This window comes from Zeugodacus cucurbitae, chromosome 3 (assembly GCF_028554725.1).
Source record: "Zeugodacus cucurbitae isolate PBARC_wt_2022May chromosome 3, idZeuCucr1.2, whole genome shotgun sequence".
Lineage (NCBI taxonomy): Eukaryota > Metazoa > Arthropoda > Insecta > Diptera > Tephritidae > Zeugodacus > Zeugodacus cucurbitae.
In genome coordinates, this window is record NC_071668.1 from 57,558,732 (window position 1) to 57,585,353 (window position 26,622).

Genomic DNA, 26,622 nt, shown 5'->3' on the forward strand with positions numbered 1-26,622 from the left:
TTTTCTTCAAATTAAAAATTACAAGGGCTACCAGTGAGAAATCATATGGAGAATGTGTTAATGAAAATAGGAAAAGGAAGAGCAGACAATACACGAAAGGTTATCAAACACTTTGTTCCATATGCATAGACCGAACTAAATCAGTTCGTCTTTGCCTGAAAAAATCAAAGGTATCTCATAAACTCAAGGAAAACTTTGATCAACGATGAAAACTAAACTTTCGCACAAGCCTTGTAACCCCTTGTAAAAATAAGAGGACAACGAGTGCTGAAGCAAAAAATTATCAAAGCACAGAAATTGCCTGTAATAACAATCTTCAACCGTAAACCCACATTAAATTCAATAACTATAAGTTCTTGGTTGTACTAACAACCTAGACGGCCCAGTGATGACAGTTGTTAACAGACTTTAAAAAATATTTCGAGTTAAAGAAAAAATACTCCAATTAAGAGTGTTTAATGATTCAATTGTCGTGCTACTTATGTATGTATACGATTCAAATAATTAAAAGAAAAATTATATTATATTAAACTCACAACCTGTTAGTAGTGTTTATGGCTAAACACCAAAATCAATGAACACAAGTTTACAGAGCAAAAAACGAAAATAAATTGAATTAAAATTGATTGAATACCGCAGTGCAAGACATTTTTAAATAAATTTTATTTTTATTTCACATAAAATACCTTAAGCTCGAGTTATGGGTATCATTAAGCAAGTTAATTCTGAAATTGATAGTAAACGGTTCTATTAAATGCCGACAATATAAATTCGTACATAAACTTACTCCAGCATACGAAAACTATTTCTTTATTAACATGAAAATATATGAAATTTTAAAACTTAAGAAACAGTTTGTCAGAAATGTGCTGTCAAATGCGCTGTCATAAACTTGCGCAACACATTAAAGCGGTATAAAGTAAAATGTGAAAAACAGTTATTACAGCCAACTAGTTAGGTGACGGAAGTGCACTTATATGCGTAAACTTCCGCCAGCAACTCGCTGCCATTTACTGCACTGTAACTACTTTGTCACTGTCAATGCAACGCTGACGCCCCCTTTCCAGTACGCAAACTGTCAAGCCAATCATTGCTTGGAGGAACTGTCTGTCCAATGTGAAATGCATGCAAAACAACAAATATGCAGAGATAGTACGGTAGTAAAGCGTAATGTGTTAGAATTGTAAATACTTGTGTACGCATAGTCAGGCACGCGTAATATTTCTACAACATAGTTCAAGGATTTCCACTGCCCCATCTATCTTTCGTCATATTTCACATTTTTTATTATGCCATGTGCAGGTGAACTCGTATACTTGTATATATGTATATTTTTTTTGTATTCTACTGAAATGCAATACTACGCCTTTAGCGTTTTGAAATTTTCATTTGTGGATATGTACACGCCCACAAGGTTAGATTGCCATATAACACCCGCACAACTTGTACGGTGTGCTTTGCATACCTGGAAGTTTAGCTGGCGCACTGTGTAATCTTATAGCTTAAGGTTTTCATATTTTTTCATATTGATTATATTTTCTTCTACTTTTTGCTACAATTTGTAATTTGAGTATGCGTAATCCTTGTGCGCTTCCGTTCTATCCTTTTCTCTGCGGTACTTTTACTTACCTTTGAATATGCGTCGCAAAGGGATAGCACACTACTTTGACTACTTTTTTCTTCTACTTCTTGTATTATATCCATTTCAGTTTTTCTCCTTTTTTGCTTTTGCCGTTAAGCGCATTGCTTTTACGCGCTGGTTGAAATTGCACCTTAATAATAAGAATCTGTCGTTTATTGGAAATATTTTTTTTTTTACTTCTTTCAACAAATTTGTTTGCTCTTTTAATGCACTCCTTAAGTGCAAATATCTTTTAAATAAAAGGACTCAGCAAAGCGACACATAATATACAATGAGTAAATCCTGGAATCAAGAAAGTTGAGCTAATTATCTAAATTGAGAAGTTTCTATACTGTTCACTTCGAGGTAAAGTGCATTAAAAAGCCCAATAAATTAATCTATGTTGTGCAGAGTTTGCTTTGGTAGGGATTGTAATAAAAATATTTGAAATTAAAATATTTATATCATAATTGTATAGTTAGTTCAGAATTTCTCAGAGCCGGGTAATATTTTTTTATATTAAACGAAATATTTACTTTAACTCGCCTTAAACGCCACTATTTTGCTCTTTGCAAGAGAATGACTCTATTTTGTTACAATATTTAGCTGCCCTATGTACTATTATGACAGTTCACTATAGTATCCATAAGTAAAATTAACCATATGATGTCTTAATACCACACTGAGAACACTAGTCTGAAGACCTTGAACTCGATTTTGTGGCACAAAATGAAAATACGATCATTATGTTAACTCTAAGAACACTTCTATGCTTCAATAATCTCTATACTGTAGAACGTTGAGCAAAAAACCCTAGATAGTTAATTTTTTCTCTTGCCTTTTCCTGAAATATTACAATCAAAAAGCTTGGTGCTCAAAAACGGGTTCAACTTCATCTTATGTAATATAGATAAAGTATGCTCTGTCACTATTGACATTACACTAACTATATATTCTCCTGCCCTTTCAAATCTACTCTACTATAAACTCGAACGGAACAAAGTGGAAAGTTTAAAATAAACAGTGCTAAAATATCTTTTAAAAGAATGTTAGAATCTTTAAGAGTCTATTTTAGTTATCGATTCGGTGGAAATGGAAGTACATAAAAGTTAAAGAGCAACTATCAAACTTTTCATTGAAGTGTTTAATAAACTCTGAGTTTAATTTGTCAACTTTAGACAGTTTGTCAACTTTAGGAAGTCAAGCACATTTGTTATAAAATCGGTGGAAATTAAAAAAATTTAATGGATTAAAGTTTTTTTGGTACTCCAGTAGTTCATAACTATAATACCATTATTACAAGGTAAATTATTTATTTTCACTTTCAACTTTCAAAATATAATTATTATTATATTGCTCGTAGGTATTCTAAAAGATTCTCTGTAGCTTTAAATATCCAAATTATGAATCGGGAGCCAAATCTTCAATATTTCATACATAGAACTAGAAAATCTGGTTCAGGGTTGTGAAAAGATTTTATAACAGCAGACGAAAAACACTCCTCAGAAAAATTCAGAAGCTAGTTGAGGTTTGGTAATTGAACGATCATATGAAATTAAATCCGCTTTGGTGTTTTTAATTAGATCATGAATTAGCAGATATTGATGGAAACAATTTAATCATTAAAGTAGCAGTCTTCCTAGAATTGAATATTATGGAACTACATACTTATATAAATTCGATTTTGTGTCTACAAGGCCATTTCCATATTATGGTAGGGTTCCCCATAGATTCGCTGCTGTATCTTTATATTTACATTTTATCTTATTTATCTCTAAAGAATTTAGAACTAAATATATTATATATATATGTATATGTATATATGGATGTATGTATACTCGAGCGTATATAAATAAATACAAATTGGTCTTGGTTCCCTTATCGCAATCGTAAATAAACGAGCTGTCAATTGCATTAATGAATTGTGTGAAAATATGATAACGCACAGTTCAATAATAAATCGTTTTTCGGTGTAATCCGCTTGTCTTCATTATCGCACCGCAACATAAATACAAAATGCATTTGAATATATGTATTTATGTATATCGATTCAATTTCGAAAATGCAGGTCAAATTATAATGTGCAAAGACGCAGCGATCATTTGTCATAATAAATATATTTGTGTATTTACACAAACGTGGTGCTTTCAGAATGACGTGACAATTAATAATGACAACGTTTAATATAATTTATGGGTGCTTATTGTGGTAGTTTGAATTTTGTATATGGTTATTTATAGTTGCACAAATCTGGAAAAATATATGAAATATAATGAATGCTCCTTTACTAAAACACAAATATAAGTAACCAGAAATAACTGCTGAACCCTACTGTGACGTAAGCCTATTTGAAACCCGGATCTTTATCTAACTGCTGCAAACAAAAAGATGTTGACACCATACAATTGATATAGCTTTAACAATTTTAAAAATTAGAAAAAGTGAAGGACTTTGTCTATCTCGGAACCAGCGAAAATACCGCCAACAATCTAAGCCTGAAAATCAAGGAAAGAATAAATCTTGCCAATAGGTGCTACTTTGGGATCGATAGGCAATTGAGAAGCAGATCTCTCCCTCGACGAACAAAAATTACGCTATCTGTCATCATTCCCGTCCTATTTTACGGCGCTGAAACATGGACGATAACAAACCGAGCTGACAAGTTACTTGGAGGATTCCAGAGAACTGTTATCCGCAAGATCTTTGTTGCCGTCCGCGTGAACTAGGAGTACCGAAGGAAATGGAACCATAAACTATATGAGCTCTACGACAAAAAGGACATAGTTAAGCACATAAAAATTCAACGAATGCGCTGGTTCGGCCATGTCGTACGTATGAAAGACGAAGCTCCAGTGTAAAACTCCTTCGATTCGAAATCCATGGGTGAACAACGAAAGCAATGACGACCACACATCCAATGGAAGCACCAAGTGCATAGGGATCTGTCTGCACTTGGGATGTACAATTGACGTGACTTTGTAAAGGATAGAGGTAACAGACGAAGTTTTGAGTTTTCAGCCCAGAGCAACCCACGACTGTAGTATCAAAGAAGAAACAGTTTTTGAGATATATTCAAAAACCGATTAAGGGTCGGGGCCAGATTGTAAATTGTATTATATCGACGGAAAAGCAGACATGGGGATTTCATCCCGTCTTTTCATTTTGATCAGTTTATATCACTTATATAACTCCACAACTAACTCGTTAAGTTTTAGTTGTTAAAAACAACAGTTAGGTGGACAAAACTAATATTTAAAATACAAAATTTATCTTTTTTTCTTATTTCCCCATATATGCACTTTCGTGTTCATCTCATAACCTTTCGTTGTCAAGTTGAGAATTCTGTTTTAAACTTATCACTTTGACAGCGACGGTGTATACATGTGACAAGCAATCCACTGTAGCTTTTCATGTGTTCCCAACTGACAGTGTGTCAGAATACTACAGAGAAGGAAAATATGTAAAAAATACTTTCATGGAATTGTACATTCAGTGCAGTGCAAGACAAAATTAAAAAAAAAAATGTTTTTGCTTTATAACCTTAATATCTTTATTTTGAAGAATTTTCATTATATTTTTTAGCTGCCGGCTTTCTTGAGTAAGATATAAATTGTGTAATTTGTATAATTTAAATTGATTATTTTGTAATAGATCCACACACGTAATGCAGGTCTTCAAACACGTGCTGATAAAATTTCAAATCTCTTATTGTTTCTCATTTACTACGTAAAGGAATAATGCCGTCAGTCAGCTAATTTTTCGTTTGCTGACGCATTTTAATTGACGAACAATTAAGCGGCGGCGCATTGCCGAGTGATAGTCAATTTATTTATTTACATACATACATATGCATATATGAGTACATATATATAAGTAAACAGTTGCAATGTCAATGATATGTGTGCAAAAGCAAGGCCGCCGCAAAAGAAGAGAGTAGTACGAGTATAAGAGAGCAAATACATTCATATCTGTGTGTATGCAACTTACTTGTATAGTGGATATGAAGACTATTGGCATTTAATTAAAATTTATTATTTATAATAAATGGTAAATATGCATATACATATGTAGTAGTGAAAATAAAGAAGGAAAAAGCATTTTACTGTATAATTCACTCTTAGCAACAGTGATTTATTTGTTGTTGCTAGCAGATGATATTTGTTTCTACAATTCATGATTTCAAATTCCTTGAATGCAAACATTTATTTAAATATGTACTTATGCTTTAAGTTTTTCATTAAAATGTAATTATATTATAAGGAAATCTGAGTTGCACTAGTAAAAATTTTTTTTCCCATCTTTTTAATTTAATGAATCACTCTTCTATAGTAAACAAACTAGCTTTTGATTAAATCGAAAAGCAAACATACACACATATAAATTATGTGTAAAGGCCAAAGTCATTTATTTACAATCGAATTAATTAATATTTGATAAAGAAATATTCCGCACACAAATTTTGTATACACATACATATATGTACGTATATACATATGTACGTATGTACATGTAAGTCAAAATGCGTTTACAAGAATGCTTTTAATTGTGAATCGAAAATTACATTTTTCACTTCACTTTGTATACTTACATATACTATATGTACTGAATGTACATCTACATGCAATATATTCAAAGAACAAAAATTGTAATTAAAAAAAAAAACAAGTAAGGAAAGGCTAAGTTCGGGTGCAACCGAACATTTTATACTCTCGCAATTTATTTAGAGATTTACCTATATTTTCGGTTAAAATTTACCCTTAGGCGCTGAGTTCAACATGTCCGATATCTAGGGTCTTGAAAAGTTTTCGCCATTTTTTTCTCTAGTGAAGCCAGAGATGATATGTACTATTTGTGTAAAGTTTTATTCCGCTACATTCATTGGTTCCTTCTGTATACATTATAAAGTGAAGGAATCAGATGGAATTCAAAATTGAGTTATATGGGAAGTTGTCGTGGTTATGAACCGATTTTATCCATTTTTCACATGTGTCATCAGGGTGTCAAGAAAGTATTATAAACCGAATTTCATTGAAATCGGTAGAGTAGTTCCTGAGATATGGTTTTTGACCCATAAGTGGGAGAGGACACGCCCATTTTTCATTTTGTAAAAAAATCTGAGTGCAGCTTCCTTCTGCTATTTCTTATGTAAAGTTTAGTGTTTCTGACGTTTCTCGTTAGTGAGTTAACCCACTTTTAGTCATTTTCAACCTAACCTTTGTATGGGAGGTGGGCGTGGTTATTATCCGATTTCTTTCATTTTTGGACTGTATAAGTAAACGGCTGAAAGACACGACTGCAGAAAGTTTGGTTTATATAGCTTTATTGGTTTCCCAGTTATATATAAAAAACCTATTTGAGGGCGGGGTCACGCCCACTTTTCCAAAAAAATTACATCCAAATGTGCCCCTCCCTAATACGATCTTATGTTTCAAATTTTATTTTCATAACTTTATTTATGGTTTAGTTATGACACTTTATAAGTTTTTGGTTTTCGCCATTTTGTGGGCGTGACAATGGTCCGATCTTGCCCATTTTCGAAAGCAACCCCTCAGGGTGGCAAGGAATACGTGTTCCAAGTTTCGTTAAGATATCTCAATTTTTACTCAAGTTATCCTCGTTTAGTTTTATGACTTACAAACAACCGTTAGGTGAACAAAACTATAATACTCTCTTTAGCAACTTTTGTTAAAACTTCAAGTTTAAACTTCAATTTCAAGAAAGAAAAAGACAAGAAAAACTTGCCTTCAAAAATAAAAATCAATGAAAATATGAGTTCCTGATTCATTAAATAATTGACGATGAAGGAATATTTTCAACTAGTTCCTCTACTGCTTGTTAATCAGCACTTAAACTAGTTTGGTCGAACCGCAATATTTCGAGACCCATCAGAATAAATGGAAAAAAGTTCTCCTCTCCCTTAACCAATAAGTTATGTCAGATTAGGTTAAGTGGTTGTCTGTCGAAGCACCTAGGTCTTTGGGAGGCCCATTGTGACACCACCGGGACTGGGATCCCCTCATAATTCATTCATTTATTCATTAAATAATTCGGATAGTTTGATGTGTACAACTTCCGCCACATCGTCGACCGCTTCCGATAGCTACGATTTCTTTCCTCTACAGAACCTTACATTCGTATAGATGGATTGAAGGTGAGTTATAGTTTATTCTTCTTCAACTTCTTGACAGCTTAGACAGTAAAGATTATAAGGTATCCCAGTCTGCTGGCGTGACTTCCAATCAGACAGTGACCCTCTAACCCCTCTACTAGGATTCTTATGCCATTCCTTTTAAATTTCAATAGACGGCATGTGCGGCTTTTATTCCATTCATGCCAGGTTTCTCTGCTTGTTGAGCAAGTCATTGATTGTTTCCATCGAGATTCAGCCATATCTACAACTAACGTGTCTCACTACGGTCTAAACCCAGCTCATGTTCCCTTGAATGGGTGAACAATCCAATGCTTGGTGAATTTTTCTTCACAATGATAAAAACTATAATACTCTCTTTAGCAACTTTTGTTAAAACTTCAAGTTTAAACTTCAATTTCAAGAAAGAAAAAGACAAGAAAAACTTGCCTTCAAAAATAAAAATCAATGAAAATATGAGTTCCTGATTCATTAAATAATTGACGATGAAGGAATATTTTCAACTAGTTCCTCTACTGCTTGTTAATCAGCACTTAAACTAGTTTGGTCGAACCGCAATATTTCGAGACCCATCAGAATAAATGGAAAAAAGTTCTCCTCTCCCTTAACCAATAAGTTATGTCAGATTAGGTTAAGTGGTTGTCTGTCGAAGCACCTAGGTCTTTGGGAGGCCCATTGTGACACCACCGGGACTGGGATCCCCTCATAATTCATTCATTTATTCATTAAATAATTCGGATAGTTTGATGTGTACAACTTCCGCCACATCGTCGACCGCTTCCGATAGCTACGATTTCTTTCCTCTACAGAACCTTACATTCGTATAGATGGATTGAAGGTGAGTTATAGTTTATTCTTCTTCAACTTCTTGACAGCTTAGACAGTAAAGATTATAAGGTATCCCAGTCTGCTGGCGTGACTTCCAATCAGACAGTGACCCTCTAACCCCTCTATTAGGATTCTTATGCCATTCCTTTTAAATTTCAATAGACGGCATGTGCGGCTTTTATTCCATTCATGCCAGGTTTCTCTGCTTGTTGAGCAAGTCATTGATTGTTTCCATCGAGATTCAGCCATATCTACAACTAACGTGTCTCACTACGGTCTAAACCCAGCTCATGTTCCCTTGAATGGGTGAACAATCCAATGCTTGGTGAATTTTTCTTCACAATGATAGGAAGAGCCAACATCGAAGGATCAAAAAGCGGCGTCGCTATGTTTGTCGATTAAATATCTGCCCGTTATCAGAGGTATGGAAATTCCCTCTTTATTAGCATCTAACTGTAAGGTGGTGCCCAGAATGGCGAGTTCATCTGTTTCGTAGTTTCCAGGAATATCAAAAGTGTCCTGAAACCCAGGTGTATAGTTAAATATGATTTTAGTGTTAATAACAGATTCAAGCATTCTTTCACTATCTTCGATGATATTATGTGCAACTTTAATGATTTTAAAGCCGCTTAGCTATCCGAAAATATAAATATGTTTCTGGTCATTAACACTCGTTTTGACATAACGAGAAAGTTCTCTTTAATTGCAGTAATCTCCGCTTGGAAGACACTGCAATGATCCGGTAGTCGGAAGGCGATTCTGATATCTAATTTTTCTGAAAAGACATCACCTCCCACTCGTTTGTCTAGTTCTGATTCGTCTATAGTATCTCTGAATATTTTTCTAACTTGTCATTATCCCACTCATCTATATAGATATATAGGGACAATAAGTGCCCTTATTTTTTCCAATTCTAAAATACAGAAATAATATCCTACGAATATTTTCTTACTAATTATAGACTAAAGAAAGATTTTAATTGTTTCCAAAACCCGTTACGATATTGTTGTAATACAATAAGCAAACTTTAAAAATATTTAGGAAAACATCTAATAAACATGTAACAGTATTTAGACAATCATAATCAAGATTCGTTTCGATTTAGTGGACCCGACTGAATCTCGCTCTCTACTGACAGATCATTAACAATTCGGATACAGATGCAAGTTTCCCATTGAGCAAGTTATGATAAGTTTAAATATGCGGAAAAGTGCTACCGGCATGTTATAGTGGTTAGAGTTGCGATCGCTCTAACGATTGGTAGCAGAAAAGTAAATTTTTAATAGATCTCTTCGCTAATCTCTTAGCATATTTCTGTCATTAAAAAATCTCTCATAAAACCTATTAGCATTTCATAATAGATTGAGAACCTATCGCATATAAATAGGGAATATGTATAGAGAGGATGTGAGTATATAGTTCTTCAGAATTATTTTGAATGGTTGACTTGAAGTCAATATAAATACAAAATATAAGTTGATATATAACGGTTGGCAATTCAAATTATAATTGTGTAATTTCCATCTCTTTTCGCTTCATTTTTTCTATGTTACCCATTTTTACATTGACTATGCCGCTCTCTCCTAATCTATGAAATCACATGCTCAATTAACGTATCCTAACTGGCGTTACACTAATTAATTCTGCTCAATCTCAACATAACCTATATTTCGCTTAACCCGTTACATCACAATTCAAGCATTCGTAACTGTATTTTCTTTTGTCCAATCCTTTCTATATATTTTTTCTGCATTCCTTTCATTTTATTCGCTTCAACAACATATCCTCCTATCATTATTTTAAATTTCTTTCCTTCCTGTTTTCTCTCTTTCCTCTTTTTATGAATTTTTTGCTTTTATTATCTGTACTATTTCGTTGGCAAACGAGTTTCTGTCATTAACTGAAACAACTAACGATTACATATGTAATTTCACTGCTTCCACTCCAATTACGAAGCGAGTTGTTGAGCGCTGCTTTCAAGTAATTTAACAACTTCTGCTATGCAAAAGTGTGGCAATTATTCAAATTGTTCTTCATGCAAATTTAGTGCACAACATTTCCGGGCTAATTTTCTCTGCCTCTTCGTTGCATTCCACTCTCAACTTCCTGTTTCCGCTCGGCTCCACTACGCCTCAATGGAATTCGAGGCAGGCATTTCTTCTGCTATTTCCGTCGTTCACGGCCAACAGTTGCAGCCAATTTTTCACTGGCATTGGCTGGAGCCATTTGTAATGCTGAAATTAAATATCCACCACCAGGTCCATGAGTGATGCTCATGCTATTTTTCCTCACTCACTCTCTCTCCCAATCCTCCACGCCTTGACGGTCCATTCATTCGAAAAAATCACGAATAATGCATGAAAATCGATCTATCAGCACCAGCTGCCTGACATCCATTTCAACTTGTCCTATTATATACAGTTGTATCCAGGCTACAGCAGCCGACTTCAAAAAAAAAATTACAGTGAGTGAGTAAGTCCTAGTTATGTTGGGTAAAAATGTCACCAATTGCAGTGCTGTATAATCAAGTACATTTGCAAACGAATCGATGTTGTTGTTGCAAAAAGAAGTTGTGCAAAAAATGTGGTGAGAATAAATTGCTTAACCAGAGTCCTGGATATTTGTACACATACTTTATGGTCACACTGTAATGTCTGCAGTTGTATACAGCTGGTCGCGCAGTGCGGTCTGCAAAATTGATTGCAAGCTAATTGCATTATTTATTATATTGCTGACGTCTGCAGTGGTATTTTTCCAATCGAATGCTCGCTGCTGCAGCTGATGGCGCACATCTCCACATCCATTTCTCTCGCCCATTTCGTACCCGTTCGGATTATGCTTGTTCGAAATGTAATGCAATTTTCATGATTCCTTTTGTAGTATATATTAAATTACGTGTTATCGCTTGGCTGGCAGTTATCCTGATTTAAAATCTATTTTTAGAAGCACAGCAGCGGTGCTACAAATATATGTGTGTGTTCAAAGTTGATATTTCACATGGATGTAAGACTTATGTGAAGAAGCACATTAACGTTAGCAGATATTTTATATTCGAAAATACTCGCTAATTCCTATCACATAAAATTGTTTAAAAATTATTCTTGATTCATATATATTTTTTTAAGAAAACTATTATATTTCCATCCATAGATCTCTCTTGGAACACTCGACGATGTTCTAAGAAGTTGTTATAATCATTATCTAAACAACTCTGAAATTTTTTTATCTTTACGACCTAATACTTGTATCCTAAACTTTCTAAAAACGCACCCGATAAGCTTAGAACTGAAGTATGATCCATTTCGAGGTTCTCTACTTTTCTAAAGAAAAAAAACACAGAATATTCAAATTTATTGAGGTATTATCAGAACATCCTTTGGCATTTATTTTTTAAAGATTGTCTCTTTCAAATGTTGGTCACGGCTTCGTCTCAGATGGCCCATCTGTTGAGTTCAACTTTCGATCACTCGTTCGATCATTTCAACTGGTAACTGGCGATGTTTTGCTCCAAGACCAGAATCGTAGCAGGATTGTCCGCATAGACTTTAAACTTTATATATTCCCACAGTGTCATCACACGATCTTGGTGGCCAATCGACCAGCCCAAAACGTGAAATTATCTGTTCACCGAAGTGTTCTCTCAATAAGTCTATTAATTGATGCAATGCGTGGGAAGTGGCGCCGTCTTGGCACCGAGATCACGAGCTTCAATTTTAGGCATCAAATAGTCGGTTATCATGACGCGATAACGGTCGCCATTAATGGTTACGTTCTCACCGGCATCATTTTTGAGGAAATATGGATATTATCCACTAATGAATGCTGGGTCTCAAAATGGGTGATGGTGTTGCGATTAATACGCTCAGTAGGCCGATTATGTTGACCCTAAATTGAGCGAAGCGAGCGAAACCCATTCTTTACAGAATGTGAATTTTCGCAATAAAATTGAACGATTTGTTACCGTTGTTTAGGCGTAAGTCTTTCCATGATGAAATGCCCAACAATACTGAACAAAAATAACGTGACAGCTTAACACGACTCACGCGTGATTTGTCAAAACAAGGCAATTGAAAAAATTACCTCTACATGGATCACCCATTATATTATGAAATATATATTTGATAGGGGTTATCTGATCGTTGAAGCATCAATATGCTATAAAAAGCCTCAACTGTCTCACTTATGCTCTGAACTGAAACACCTTGTTGTTAATACTAAGATCTTAGGTTTCATAGCTATAGAGAATCTTATGAAGTATTTATTTGGTACTCAGTAAATCCGAGGATTTTTCGTTCAATCGATTAAGATTTCGAAACATTTATATAAAAACAAGTTTTACAATAATTGAGAGTAACCACAACAACAATGAAATGCTAAAATAGGTTATATCAACAATAAGGAGCTTTTTTAAATAAGTTCTTTATATTCATTATACATCTGGATCCTCAGTACGACTATCAAATAGCTAAAATCTCACCGTCAATTCCCAAAAAGCTAACGAACCTTATACATATATTCTTCATCAGCAAATAATATTCTGCAATCCTCAACTTCCATACTCCAACTCTGCACCTCTTCCATTGCATTGCAACGAAACGTCACGAAACTAAATGTCAGCCAAACTTTCTGTAAATCAAAAACAATTTTCTAGTTTCACATAGCAATTACGCCTGAAATCGCGCTTTAAACTTTCATAATTAAATATTGTTCTTTTTTTGTACAGTTCTGGAGTGCATACTAATTAGCAAGCGCAGTGACTGTGAAGCTGTTAGATTTGTGAGCCTTTGTTTGCGATTGTTACCTTGACGAGGTGTTTTTAGCAACAAATATGGAACGTAAAATTTTCTAACAAATCGTAGAGAAAGTTTTTCAATTAACAAAGTAAAATTATGTAAGTTCAGCACTTTTAAGCAGCAGAATAATAATTTGCTGGCACTTTTTTGCCAATTGTGACTGAAATGGATTTTATTTAATATATACAAATATATATATAAATGACTTTTTATGCAACATTTCGAGTGATTTCATTCATGCATTTTATTCACTTATAATTCTCATACGGTTTATAAAACTGAATTTATATATTTACAGGTAGTTCGAGCATTAGTTACTATGGAAAGACAATGTTAAAGAAATTAAGGAGTAGTATTTGACAATAATTTTATATGAGGTTGCCACCTATTTTGAAATAATAAAAACATTTGAAAATTATTTACATTATTTCAAATTGAAATTTTTTTATTTTAAAAATATGTAAATTAACGGTATAATGTAACCTTTTCCTTAATATGTTATTACATACTACTTATACATACACAAATAATACTATGTAGACACTCATACGATCGCACACATAGTACGATTTACATTACGTATGTAAATCGTAGTCTTGCGCGCTCATATCTGCCACAACATCTAGGTTACGTAAATAGTTACATAATTTTGGACATTATTTTCATTTTGCCACAACTACGTATAGAATAAGCGCAACAAGAAATGTTAAAAAAACATCTAAATATAACAAGAGAGGCACGTAGTATTATAGTAGGCACAATACAATTTTAACCTACATACGGGTACAAACATATTTACAACCTCAAGGGGGGTTTGTTAGGGGGTAGCAAGTGTAGTAGTTGTACGGCATAATGGTAAGCCTGTAAACCGCTTACTTACAAAGTAGTAATTTTAACTATGCATGCATATATACATTTAAACACATATAGCAACACTGCTATTGAGTTGTCTACCGACTATCTTATTTTTCGGCTGTCAAGAAGTTTTTCAATTTGATTATACCAACAACAACAAGAACATAAACTGAAAACTATTATTTTCCACATTTCTTTACAAAAATGCCGGCAAGAGGGTATAAACAGTTACTCATCTGTAGTCTTGCAACAACAAATAGTTGTATATTAATAATATTTTGTTATTCGTGTTTTGGCATTCACATCCGAGGAAATGAGGTTAGCATTGATTTTCTATTTAACAGTATACAAACTTACGTAAATATGTAAATGTGGAAATATGTATTGTCATACTCTTTACATACACTATAGTTGAGAATGATGTGTTTGTCGAAATTTTCTACTACATATTCTTATTACAGACGAAAGAAATATTTTTCATAATTTCAATGCAACAAAAAGAATTTTGAAGTTATCAATAAGTACATGATTTTTCCACAAATTTCTGATATATTCTAACGGCTAGTTCGCAACATCAAAATAATGCTAGAATTCAATATAAACAATGTCAGCTCAAGAATTTACTTATTTGATATCATACACAGGTAACTTACGAAAAAATCGATTTTCTTTTATTTTTTGCTTATTCGATAGCATATATATCCTGTGAAAGCGGTAGGGTCGTATCTTAAATAGTTTTTGAATGACAGCGCTATAGTCGAAACTTTAAAAGCGTTTTTCTCGAAACGACATTTCTCAAACATTTCAAATATCATAACTCAACGAGAAATTGACTTCAAATTTAAACTGGCTATTCTTGAATATATTTAATTACTATACAAAGGCCTATCTATAATACTATCTTTTCGATTTGTTGAAAATTGTCAATTTGGCATTAATAAAATATAATTTTTTACCTAAAAAAACAAAATTTTTTTTAACTACCCCATTTTGTTAATTTTTGATATTTTTCATTGTATAGGTAACAATATGTTTCAGCTACTCATTCGGCCGAATCAAGTCACGAGTTGGGGAACTTTTTTTTTTTTGCACCTCCCAAGAGAGCACATAATTCCGTTATTATACTCTCGCAACAAAAATTGCTAATAAGAGTATTATAGTTTTGTTCACATAACGGTTGTTTGTAACACCTAAACCTAAAAGAGTTAGATATAGAGTCATATATACCAAAGTGATCAGGGTGACGAGTAGATTTGAAATCCGGATGTCTGTCCGTCCGTCCGTCTGTCCGTCTGTGCAAGCTGTAACTTGAGTAAAAATTAAGATATCTTGAGGAAACTTGGCACAAATATTCTTTGGCACCATAAAAAGATTAAGTTCGAAAATGGGCAGAATCGGACCATTGCCACGCCCACAAAATGGCGAAAACCAAAAACACATAAAGTGTCATAACTAAGCCATAAATGAAGTATAAAAGTAAAATTTGGAATAAAGGATCGCACTAGGAGGGGGCATATTTGGATGTAATTTTTTTGGGGAAGTGGGCGTGGCCCCGCCCACAAATCGGTTATTTGCATTTAACTCGCAAACCAATAAAGCTATATAAACCAAACTTTCTGCAGTCGGTTCTCTTACATACCCCACCACACACCATGAAAATAGTTGAAATCGGATAATAACCACGCCCACCTCCCATACAAGGGTTAGGTTGAAAATTACTAAAAGTGGGTTAACTAACTAACGAAAAACGTCAGAAACACTAAATTTTGCAGAAGAAATAGCAGAAGGGAGCTGTACTCAGATTTTTCTACAAAATGGAAAATGGGCGTGGCATCGCCCACTTATGGGTCAAAAACCATATCTCAGGAACTACTCGACCGGTTGGAATAAAATTCGGTATATAATATTTTCCTTACACCCTGATAACACGGACAAAAAATCGAAATCGGTTTACAACTACTACTACTTTCCTTATAACTCAATTTTGAAATCCATCTTATTCCTTCACTTTATAATGTAAACATAAGGAACCAATGAAGATAACGGAATAAAATTTTACACAATTAGTGCATATCATCTCTGGCTTCACTTGTGAAAAAATTGTCGAAAACGGACCATAACTTTTCAAGGTTCCAGATATCGAACATTTGAACTCAACGCCTAAGGATAAATTTTAACCGAAAATAGGGGTAAATCTCTCAGATATTTCAATTTAATTCAGAGGAAATTGTTTTCTTCTAATAGTGTGTCTCTGTTCCAAAAATTATTAAAATCGGGTCATAACATTTCCATATACATACCATATACATACCTCATTGTAGGTTTTTCAAAAGTATCTTCTCCTAGCTCCCATATACCTAATTATAGGTTTTTGAAAAATACGGTGAGCTTTATTCCGCATATATGTATTGGTTAAATTTCTTCAATAAATTGCGAGAGTATAAAATGTTCGGTTGCACCCGAACTTAGCCTTTCCTTACTTGTTTTTCAATATTTTTATAAAAAAATCTAAGAATATACATAGTTGACCATTTGTCCAAAAAACTTCGATCGAGTACTTTCTTAAAAAAAAATCTCAAAAATCGCTAAATTTTTCATAGTTTACACTGGTGTAGCCCCTTAATCCAAATAGGGTCCAGCGTCTTTTAACAATGGTTTAAGCTGGTTAAATAAAATCTGAAATTTTCACAAACTTTACTTGACTCTGCTGTCATCTTTCGTTGTCTAAATCCACTATTGCTTCAAAATCTTGCTAGACTAAGTAGGTTTTCAAGATAATTGAATTGAACTGAATTAGTTTTTGTTTGAGATTGTTTTATCCCGAAAAATTCGAATAATATTTCTGAAACCATCTGTTGATGATACTATCTCGGAGAGTATGGTAATTTCCGATTTTCCAGATCAAACTACTATCGGATATTACGTAGAAATTTGAAAAAGAGGATATGATCTATATAAATTATTTCAGCCCTTATAGAATAGGCAAATCCTCTTCTAAGCGAATGGAAAGAGATAACTTGCTAAAATAACAAAATGTGTGTAGAGATACAACATAAGTACTGAAGTATTTACGAGCATTGAAGGCCTAAAGGCGTAGCGTTCATTGAGTATAAATATCTTTAATGTTACAATGATCCCACTTCTAAAATGTTACAATGGAATAATCCATTGAAATAACCCATACCCAAAGTGTTTCGTATCTGATGGAAACCATTTTAATAACCCAATACATACTGTAAAAAAAAGCCCTTTGAGTACCTACAACTTTTAGAAATTGTGTACATAACCTCAAATTAAATACGATAAAATCGAAAGCACATTAATATTTCTCCACAATAATTTTCACCCCAAAATATACATAAATAAATTCACAATCAGAAAATAAGAAAATTATCCCAAAGTGTGGGGAACTTAATAAAAGCGCTAAAAAACATTTGGTAAGGGGTAAAATTGGAACATAAATATTTTATAGTCATGTGCTGTAAACACGAAACTATCAAACGATTAGTCATATGCCAACTACAACGATATTTAATATTTCCATACATACATACTTATCAATATAAAGTCCAACAACAGCAATAGCAATGGGTGTTACGTGACAACTTAGTACCACTACACACAATACATATTTGTATAGGAAAAGTGGTCACAGCGCCCAACTCCACACGAAGTTGCAGCACAAAACTTTGGTTAACCCCAAGAACCACACCAGTACCCGATCTAATTGCAGCTGTCATAAACGTATCATATATATATTTGTACACTCTTTCTACAACAAATATTAGACAACTTTAGCCTGGCAACCCCACTAATAAACACTTTTCCGAGCAATCGATCGATTTAATGCGTACGAGTATATCGCGTGCGGCAAATATGAATACGTATGTTTGACTTAGATTGTTAGGGGGCTACCGCAACCCAAATTCCATAATTTTTTTAGTGTGCAATGTAGGCCCTGTAGGAAAATTCTGTAGTTTTGTGGTAAAAATTCACAGGACTGTTCTATTTTCGGCATATTTTCTTACTAACCCCAGTAAAATTAATATGGTCTAATTTAATCTCAAAGCAATAAGTTTTATATATATATTTTCAATATTACAGAATAGAAGAAGTAATTCACATTTAGTTTTAGCAACCCGGAACGATAGTGAGTCACTCTGACCCCGAAAGTGCAGTTTGAAACTGGTAGTTTAGTTGAAGTACATTCTTTGAAGTATACTCGAGTCAAAGAGACTTGGTGACCTGGTCCTTTTATTATTTTCATATCATTCACGTCTGTTAACTTGGCTTGTTTTTGAGGATGGCGAATTTATATTCAATTGGTTTACCTTAGCTCCAAAAGTATTGAAAAGTATCAAGAAAGTTTCGATATAAAATGAAATTAAGACAATTTCAAGTGATCTATATGGTACCTATCATATGTATATTTACATATAAAGAGTTTTTCAATAAGAGCGCAACAAACGTTTTTTTTTTAATAAGTCCAGACACTGAACCCAATTTTCGTGAGATAACACGTTCATCAAACTTGGTTTTTAATAAATCGATTTTTGATTCGTTGTGTGACTTGTGGCGCCGTCCTGTTGGAACCACATAATGTTCAAGTATCATATATATATTCCAATTCCGGCCAAAAATATTCGGTTATCATTGAGTGGTCAGACGCAACGTCTTATGACGAACAGAGATTGGACGTAGTGCTCTTAAATTTGAGCCCACTGACTCCGAATTTTGGTAGTAAATTTTAATAGTTTCGACTCGTTGTTGGAACATATATCTTTCAATGATGAAATGGCAAACCTTACTGAAGAGAAATCTCAGAAGTCCGGGGAAAAATATGGCGTCGTTTGCTGTCCATATCGGTCTACTTTTGTAGCGTCCCTATTCAAAAGCCCTTTATTAGCCGACATCTCACTTCAAGGGATATGTGCCGTCGTTTTCATGACAACCAGTGCTTCTTATAAATGATGAGATCAATCAATTCACAGCACTAATTACAAACCAACTAATTATATTCATAACTTATAAAAAACACAAAACAATTACAAAAAATTACAAACTTAATTGTAAGATTTAAAGATATTACATTATCAGTGCAACAATGTAACAGTCAAAAAATTTATTATAAGTACTAAAGTGAGCAGCAAATGTATAGGTAAAGGGAAACAATTTCATTCATACTTTTATCTCCAACTCTAATTGCTGTCTGTTCACTAAAACTGCACACAATGTTGTTTTCAAGCATTGTCTCTGTACGTTTGCGGCGCCTCCAACTGTCGTGTGAAATTAATAAAATATTGATGATTCGCATGCAATTTTGCAATTTATGGCATTTCAATTTTAGTAGCGATTTTAGTTTTTTGTCATATTACTAGCCAAATGTAAAGTTTATTGTGCGAAAATTTTATTTACGAGTATAGTTTTTAAGTTTTTAGTAGAGCATGACCAATGGAGATTCGCTGAAGGTCGGCAGAACGTAAATATAGAATATGGAACATATACTCTGAAACATAATGTTATATGACAAATATAAAGAATGATTCTTCACCCGTTTGGAAGGCCTTAAGAAAGTCTAAAAATGTTGTTCTATCGACATATTAGATCACAGGCTATAAGGGAATATATTTATTAGATCATACAAAGCAATTAAACTGAAATTATCCCACATTTGGCGAATTAATCAAAAAAAGTGTATCGTATAAGTCACTTAAGTACTACTGCTATTCAAGCCTAAAAGTATTTTCATCTTTGAGTTATAGACTTGTATAGAAAGCTGCGATTTTTAAGAAGATCTTTATAAATACTTACAAAAACAAAGCCGCTTTCTAAACTGACCATTAAGTGATACTCACGACTTCTACCTAAAGCTTATCAAACCATTTCAGGTCTCACTTCAAAACAAAGGCTGTATTGGAACTCTAATATATCGCGTAGAAATTAAAACAGGTTCCAAGAACGTATACATAATTGCTTTAATTGCTTTCAGCGTAAAAAAAAACACTTTTTTTTGTGATTTTTTTATTTCAAATATCGATTAAGCAATTTTATTCAAACCTTCTATACATTATTGAGCATAGTTTTTTTCATGCAAAAATATTAAACCATTAGCCCGTAACAAAGCTTTCCCTAGGACGTCTTGAAAAAAAAAAACAATTTACGGTGTTCACTGTAACTCGGCCGGAAATTATCCGAAAATGAAAAACCATAAATATTTAGTTAAATTTCAAACAAACCTTACCCCCAACGTTCTCTGATTATTTTTTTTTTAATTAAAAATTTTTGGCGGCCGTCTAAAGTGTGAACCGTTATTTTCGACTAAAACTTCCGGCATTTTCAGGATGGGAAACACCCTTAATTTAAAAAAAAAAAAATGTTACTAAACGTAGGGGGAAGGTATTTTATATGAAGAAAATGTGTTCAAAGTTTGAAATGAATCGGTCGAGTAGTTTTCAAATGGCAGTGAACACGGACTTCGAAAAAGTAGTTTAGAGAAAAACGCGTTTAAAGCCGTAGCTGTTAGAGTTAGAGCGTTAAAGGCCCCGAGACTAATTAAACAATAACTTCAAGAATATCGCTTAGATCGGATTAAAATTTTGACGACATATTCTTGAAATGCTAAACAATAAGACAAAACAAAAAAAAAACGAAACGAACGAAAAAACCCTTACCCCGCCCTTAATGTACTCAATGTTCTCATGGCAGCCACTTTTAATTTGCTTTATTTCAATTTCTAACCTCAAATTTTAACCAAGAACTAGGAGTTGACTAGCTGAGTTCCTATTACGAGTACATATATAAAATTAAAAATTATACTTCTATCAAAACACACAAAGAGACTACAACAAGAAAGATCTTATGACAATCTCCTTTTTAGTTTCTTTCTTGTTCACTTTTGTCATTCTTTTATCGGTATTTCAGTATATGTATATATTTAAGTAACCTTTATAGATAAATACAATTATATTTCTATTAATATTATAACTCCGCAAAATTTTCTATCGTCTGCTATAAATGCAATTTATTGAGCGTAAAGTGATTGTTTTGACGGTTATCTGTCAAATCGAAGCGCCTGACAGCTTAATAGCCTTTATAGATAAATCATAACTGACAGTTGCGTGTGCTGAACGTCACAACTGTCATGCTTATATTGAAAGCAATACAATTTATTGGAGCAAACTTGGAGAATAGAATAATTGCATTGTTTTTATATTTAGAATATATATCTATAAACTGAGATATATAGTATACATATATAATGAACACTAAATGTTGATTTATATAACCACAACTAATGAGTGTGTCTAGTATTTAGTCATTTACTTCCAAACTTTTTGCGTAACCCTTACAAATTTGAATACCTACCAAATTCTGAGTGGATTATGTAAAAAACTTCTGTTGTACACTTATGCTCATAAGTAGTTAGCTCACATACACCCTTTACCCTACAAATATTACAATGAAATGCTTTTTGCTTTTGTATGGTACTTACCCCAACTGCCGCCTGTTCGGCCAAGGCATTGGCTAGTTTCACTGTTCCATAGGAATTTTTTGAAACCCTCCCATTTGCCCATCTTTGGCGGTGGCGAATAGTATTGTTCTGCTATCTTCTTGTCGGCCATTTTGACTGTCTTGTGCTTTTTTAGGCTGCGCTGTTAGTGAAGTTTTGCTGCTGGTTCTTAGTTGATTTTCAATAACTTTTTCTGCGTCTTTTTTGACTGTTCTTAACTGGAACTGCGTGTAGTTGCTCGACTTTTGTTGCCGTTTATTGTTGTAACTGTCTTGTTGATTCGATGACTGTTCTGGCGTAGCAGTTGAGAGGGTTTCTTTTTTTATTAACTTTATACACTTATATATGTAGTATGCAAATGTTTTTTTTAGATTTTTAATTTTATGTCTTTTATGTCGCCTATATTTGTTGGTAATATTGAAAGTTTAAAAACTATGTCATTGAAATAATGCTTTGTAGGATTATTTAATATTTAACTTTTTACTTAGTAAACTTGTTTTTTCGTATAACAACAAGAAGTTTTATTGTTTTCCTTTTTATTTTGGGTTTTAGCTTTAGCTTTTCTTATTTTATGGAAATATTTTTTTTTAATTTATTTGATATCTTTATGAAATTTTGTTTTATATCTTAATCAACTGGGTCGAAACATTTTTATTGTTTATATTTGGTTATTTTCACTGGTATGTTCGGCTTAGAATATTTTCTAAATATTAGTTTACACTGTGAATACTGCGAGTTGGCTATTGCAATACGTTACTTTTGAATATCAATACTGTTGCCACCTATAGGATAGGAGTGAAAGTTTCTTTTTTGTTAGTAAAGTTGTGCGTACTCTCTCATTGGTTCAGTGTGTGTGTGTGCTGATTAAAAAGGCGTTATGTAATGTATGATAACCGTTAATTTTCCAATAACACAAAATGCAAAGCACTCATTTGCATGCACTGCGAGCTTTCACTCACACTCTAAGTTGTCCACACTCATCTTTAACATTCATTAGTTCTGATCTTTTACTATTATAATACTTTTAGCTTGTGAACCAAAAAGAGCTTTCACACTTTTTCACATATTCAAAACGGGAGCTTTCATACAAATTGCGAGCTTTCACCAAAATGATCTACTTTTCTTGTTACAAATGATATTGATAAAGTGATTTTGAATTCAGATTAAATTGACTAGGGTAAGTGTTCAACTATGTTTGATTAGTTTGACAGAGAGTATTGAGTTTTGAGAAAGAGTATTAAATAAACTCCATGATAATTAAATTTATAGAATGTTTGGACTAACTAAAATAGATATATCCTCAGATAAAAGAGATTATTGATAACCACCACCATGGTTTTTTCAAAATATCCAACTTTTTCAAAATGTTTAAATTTTTTTATGAGAAAGAAAGGATTTTCTAAAATTATGCGACTCTTTCAATAATCAGAAAGTTGAAAATAGAGATATAAAAATTGAGTAAGGTATCAAAAACTCATTTGGTTACAAGAGATTTCTTAGTTATATCACGAAAGCTGTAACACCAGAAGAAAATTTAAGTATTTAGTGTTAGCCTTGAGAAAATGGACACGTAATGTTGTACTTTGACTTACATATATAATATAAAAATAATCATATTTACTATACTCATGGCAAGGTAAACGAGAGATTTGTTTAAACCCCACGAAAGCAGAGTATAATTAAAGAGTATTCTAATTAGCTACAGGAACGAATGAGAGAACTGCTTTTTTCATATGATAAAGTTAACTTCCGTCAAAAAATCAAATAACGGTGAATTTATGGATATTTAAAAGCAGCATTATCTAACTTAATATTTGAATGTGATTAATCATTCCAGAACTTACACATAACCTATAAAAATTGATTTTTTTTTTTTACTTCGGCAACTATATGATATATTTATTACTTTCTTAGAACTGGCGAGACTCGAAGTTATATATAATAGATTATTCAATACAATTTGGTTGATACAAATTATGTAAATTAAGAATACATGTTCTCAAGACTTGTACTAGACACTTGGGAGTATGCCGCGAGGAGTCATATAACAACTTCGTACTTAAAACATTTTCGCACACTTATCAGATGACACATATGTACATATATACTGTCACATAAATAGTCACACACTCACTCCGATAACCATAAATTCCACAAGGACACATCAAACCAATTGAAATTTATTTATTTTCTTTCAATTATAATCAAGTACCGTTAGTCAAATTTTCAATTCACCAAAAAATTTTACACAATGCCAAGAATTTTATAAAGGAAGAAACAAATTTTCAACAAACTTTTCGAACGCTGCTGCACCGCTACTTTTGCTACCCTCAATAATATAACTGCTACTACTAACCGACTAACTGACTGACTTTATGTCTGCCGCAACTGCTAGCTGCTGCTGCTGTTGTCACACACGGAAAATACGATTATGTAACAGTGCAAACTGTGTAAGAGGCCGCAAAGGAAAATGCTGAAAACTTTTCCACACCAGCAGCGAATGCCATAAACGATGGCACACACAGGGAAAGAGCATGGTCACGAGTCATGTACACGATTGCTCGGAAATGGTGTATGTGGCGAAAGCAATGAGCGGCACGAGCCAGTAAAAACTATAATGCTCATTTTAGTTACAACAACAACACAAGTGTACGGCAACTGAAATGTGGGAGAAGTACTAAAAAAGAGAGTCGAAACTAGTTAGAGAAAGCAGAAAATGGCTAAAACGAGCATAAAGAAGGCTTAGAGCTGAAGCAATATGTGCGTGTGTACTAAAATGTCAGATGAAAATCCGTGTACATTCAATCGGAGAGAAAAACGAAGGACGAAGGATGTGAAAACAGGAATATATTGGAAGACTGGAAAGCAAATATTGGAATCAAACCAAGCAAAGTAGCATAAAAACGGATATCGTGAAATCTGTGCAGACCAAGAAGAATGTAATTTTATATCATAGTAGAACAAATAAGTATATTGCAGCGTTGTTGGTCTATAGCATATATTGAAAGCTGCAAATTACTTATTCTTTCAAACGATAAAAGTCAAATTTTATTAAGTGATATGAATTTTTTTGCTTATTTATTATAATAACCTCGAAGTGATATTTCTAATAATATATAACATAAAGACCCATTATAGTTAAAATTTTTTAGGAAATATCATCTAATTTTTGTTTTATTTCCAATGGTTTCTACATTTTTTAGTGTACAATTCGGCGTAAATCACATTCGGTTTTGTAGACAGAACAATTAAAGAATATAAAAGTCATTATTTTTTAACTTTAGTGCATAAATAGACGCATTAGCTACTCTGTTCCCACAATTTTTTAGAAATTAATTCGAAATTAAGTTATCATGAACAACTTTGGCACTTGACTAACTTTATATATTTTATTTAATAGATTGAATCCAAATTTAAACGAATAAATGGAGTGTGGGATTCACAATCTTTGGCTTGTTTTTTCGTTAAAATTATTTACAGCGGCATTGTTCTTCATTATATAAGTTTTAATACAGTTCTTTCATTGGCCAACAACATATTTCTGATAACCTTTCAACCATTCGACAACGGCTTGGGATCTTTCACCTAGAGGATTACTCTAAGAAACATATCATAAACAGGATAATTACTTCGGAATCATAATATATCATGCAATATAAAATATATCTGGTGAAAATACGATCATTAGATCCAAAAATGTGCTTTAACAAACCAATTACAAATTTCGAATGCGATTCAAATTATTAATCCAACGCGTTTTAAAGTTTCAACCCGTTTATATGCTTCATAAAACTTTGGAGAGAAGCCGGATAGGCGCATTTGGCATAAGGAAGATTTTGAAAATATTATATTTAAGTCAGTAAAATTAAATTTTTTTTATCACTTAAAGATGTTACGCAACTCTGAACGCATGAAAAACAGATGGTTTTTTAGGATTTATTTTGACAAAACTATCTGAGGTAGGACTTCTTTACATTTCCCGCTAATTTAATACATATTTTAAGCTTAAATATTAAAAAAACTTTGATGATGTACATGATTGGCATTTCAATTTTTGTCTGAAGCAAGCAAAATAATATTTTTCTTAAAAGTGTTTGAATAGAGTGACCTGGTCGTTTTTTTAAAAACAAATGTTTAGGCAATTAGAAGCACATCTAAAATTTATTTTATATTTTGGGCTAAAAATACCGTATAAAAATGGGATCAAAATTTTTCAAATTATTCAATCGAAAATTCCCACGTCACTCTGAGGAAAATCTATTTAGGAAGATGTATTTAAATTTTCAAGTCAATCGATTGAATAGTTTTTGAGTTTTTGAGTGCACACGATCACGAAAAATGTGGTTTTGAGAAAAACGCAAAAGAAGAAGAAAATGTAATGTGCGCAATCCTGCCGCGCTGACTTCTATTGACCATAACTTTTGTAATTATTGAACCATTGATTTTGGAGACAACTCAAAATACTCGTTAGAATATAGACTTTCAAATTAAGTAAAAAAAATAAATTTTTTGAAAATCCCAAGGAGGCACAACCCCTTAACCCATTGAATGTATTTGATGCAATGTTAGATTTAATATATATTAATAGTTGCCTAACCAACAAGCGAAGCTTATATTTTGAAAGACTTTCAAAAGTTAATTATGCGATAAGTATTTTAAATACGAGTACATTGTAATGAAACAAAAATCTTAGTTTTAATTCTTAATCCACATATTTTTACGAGAACGTCCAATTCTCTCATAAAATATGTCAATAAATAGGAAGTTACTGAAACATTATTTCTATCAATTTTTTGGTAAATAAATTCATATTAAGTTACGATAACTTTATAAATATACCGTTATTACACGAAATTATTTGTAAAGA

The 26,622-nt window shown here is 32.9% G+C and overlaps 1 protein-coding gene across 7 annotated transcripts in view; it reads right to left on the minus strand.

Annotated features, from left to right (window-relative positions):
• The window catches only part of LOC105217318 (sodium/potassium-transporting ATPase subunit beta-2), an 82,298-nt gene that overhangs the window by 52,756 nt on the left and 2,920 nt on the right, over positions 1-26,622 (minus strand). For 3 of the 7 annotated variants that reach the window (XM_054226556.1, XM_054226560.1, XM_054226559.1), the window contains exon 2: positions 21,738-22,154. In XM_054226556.1, the coding sequence (XP_054082531.1) occupies positions 21,738-21,867 (130 nt within the window). In that variant the 5' untranslated portion in view covers positions 21,868-22,154. Of the gene's footprint in view, positions 1-21,737; positions 22,538-26,622 lie in introns of all 7 variants that reach the window. The other 4 variants (XM_054226555.1, XM_054226554.1, XM_054226558.1 and 1 more) reach the window with 3 other exon arrangements.